This window comes from Neopelma chrysocephalum, unplaced genomic scaffold (assembly GCF_003984885.1).
Source record: "Neopelma chrysocephalum unplaced genomic scaffold, ASM398488v2 Primary Assembly neopelma1_23b, whole genome shotgun sequence".
NCBI classification, from domain to species: Eukaryota; Metazoa; Chordata; class Aves; order Passeriformes; family Pipridae; genus Neopelma; species Neopelma chrysocephalum.
The window spans coordinates 9,885,352-9,887,546 of NW_020897692.1; the positions used below are offsets into that span (position 1 = coordinate 9,885,352).

Sequence of the window (2,195 nt, forward strand, 5' to 3'; positions counted from 1 at the left end):
AAATAAACAAATAATTTAACAGCTAACCAGGCTCCATACAATGTTGCAGCCTTTCAGGAACCTTCGGTAGGTTATTGATCCGTTAGTGAATTACCTCCAGCTCAGCCATAGGTTGCAGGCATCACCATCCCTCGCTCGTCCTCGCGGTGACAACACTCCTATTCTTGCCCATCGCTCCTGGAAGGCAGAAGATTCGTCAGTCCCGCTTGTCTGCTGTGGTTGGCGGCAAGAGCAAAGAATAAAATCGTTATCAGCTGTTGGGGTTTTTTTGTTTGTTTGTTTGCTTTTCTCTTTTTTGTTTTTAAAGGGAAGTTCTCAAACGAGCACTCTGCGAGCTCTTCACCCCAGGCGGAGTCGCCTGGGCAGCTCTGACGAACAACGGAGAAAAGCGCCTTTCTGGCTCTTTGGGGCCGGATGGGGTTTCCCTCCCTCGGTGCAAACCCGCGGCAAGAACGCAGGCCGGGTGTTGCAAGAATAAGAACTAACACCGCGGAAAAAGAACCAACAACGCGTGACTCTGTGGAACTTACGCGCAGATGCCAAAGCCCCCGGCTGCGCCTCGAGGTCGCTGGCGGGCTCCGAGGGACCGCGCTGGGATACGGGGGAGCTGCGGCAAGCGCAGAGCGGGTGGGAGGGCCAGGCCTCCCCAGCGGGGCCGCGCTCCCCGGGGGCATTTTGGCTTTGCTGGCTTCCCATTCCTGCGACGCTGGAACTCGGGAACTTCCAGCGCCGCCGCCGCCGACAGCCGCCGCTTTCCCCTCCGCAGCCCCGCCTCCTGCCCGTGCGTCGTATCCCTCCGCGCGCCGGCACCTCGCACAGAAAGCGCCTTTCAGCCGCCCGCCTGCCGCCACCGCCTTCCCGCCCACCCCGCCGACATCTTCTGCCACAGCCCGCCCGCCTTTCCGATAATAAACGCGTACCGCTCGCCCCTTCTCCCCTCCAGCGCCGGGCAGCGCCAGGGGCCGCCGAGGCGGCGGGGCGGGAGCGGGGGCAGAAGAGCGCGGCTCTCCCCTTCCTTGCCCGCCTGGCCACCCCCTCCGGGCAGCGCCGGAGACTGAGGGGGGCGCGGGGGGAAGGGGCGGCGCGCGGGGCCGAGGGGGCTGAGGAGGGGGCGCGCAGGAGGAGGAGGGGACTCTTTCTCCGGGCGGAAGGATCGCGCTCGCTCGCGCTGGCTGGCGGCGGCGGCGTTGGCGTTGGCGGCGGGCGGCTGCGAGTTGTTGTTTCCTCCTCCTCCTCCTCCTCCTGCTGCTGCTGCTGCCCGTGGGTTGAATGGTGGAGCCGAGACTCTCCCCGGTGAACGAGCAGTGACAGCGACCGGGCGGGTGCCTTTCGCTGGGACCCGACGCTGCCGCGGGAGCGCGGCCCGAGCACCCCCCCTTCCCCCCCTTTCCCCCCCTCCCCTCCCCGGTTTTCGCTTCGCCATGTCCGGGGACGGCGGCAGCCGGCACACGGCGGAGCTGCGAGCGGGTGAGTGGTGGCCGGTGGAGCCGAAGAGGGTTGGCGGGCAGGGGGGAGAAAGGGGAGCCCGCGGGGAAGGGGGGAGCGCCAGCCCTGACGGCCTCTCATCTCCCCGCAGAGCTCTACTTCCTCATCGCTCGCTTTTTGGAGGACGGACCCTGCCAGCAAGCGGCTCAGGTAGGGGATGGATGGATGGAGGGATGGATGGAGAGATGGATGGATGGCGCCGCCGGGCCTGGCGGGGAGGGGGCGGCCGGGTAGGGCGTCTGGTCGGGCGGCGCGCTCACCGCCTCGTCCTCCTTCTCCTTTTTTCTCTCTTTTTAAAACCTTTTCTCACACCCCGCTTTTGTTGTTACTGCAGGTCCTGATCCGAGAAGTGGCGGAGAAAGAGGTAAGAGCGGCGCCGCGCACCCGGCGCTCGCCCCGCCTGCGGCCTCCCTCCCCCTTCCCTCGCTCTCCCGCTTCCCCCGCCCCATCCCGGGCGCAGCCGGGGGGCTCCTCGGGGGAGGGGGAGCCGCTCACGGGGCGCCCTCTCTTCTCTCCCTCAGCTGCTGCCCAAGCGCACGGACTGGACGGGCAAGGAGCATCCCCGGAGCTACGAGAACCTGGTAAGAGGAGCGGGCGCTGGTGAGAGGAGAGAGCGCTGCGACGGGCAAAGTTGTTTTTTCCCCCTCCCTCACTCTCCCTGAGCAGCCCGGCAAAAAAATTGAATTTCCCGCAAAAAAAAAAAAAAAAAA

General features: G+C 65.5%; 1 protein-coding gene across 2 annotated transcripts in view; it reads left to right on the forward strand.

Annotated features, from left to right (window-relative positions):
• The first annotated feature begins 1,180 nt into the window (after nucleotides 1-1,180).
• The window catches only part of PHIP (pleckstrin homology domain interacting protein), a 112,316-nt gene continuing 111,301 nt past the window's right edge, over nucleotides 1,181-2,195 (forward strand). Inside the window, exons 1-4 of one of the 2 annotated variants that reach the window (XM_027696873.1) lie at nucleotides 1,181-1,467; nucleotides 1,577-1,635; nucleotides 1,820-1,849; nucleotides 2,007-2,066. In XM_027696873.1, coding sequence (XP_027552674.1) covers nucleotides 1,422-1,467; nucleotides 1,577-1,635; nucleotides 1,820-1,849; nucleotides 2,007-2,066 — 195 coding nt within the window. In that variant the 5' untranslated portion in view covers nucleotides 1,181-1,421. The remainder of the gene's footprint in view (nucleotides 1,468-1,576; nucleotides 1,636-1,819; nucleotides 1,850-2,006; nucleotides 2,067-2,195) is intronic. The other variant, XM_027696864.1, reaches the window with a different exon arrangement.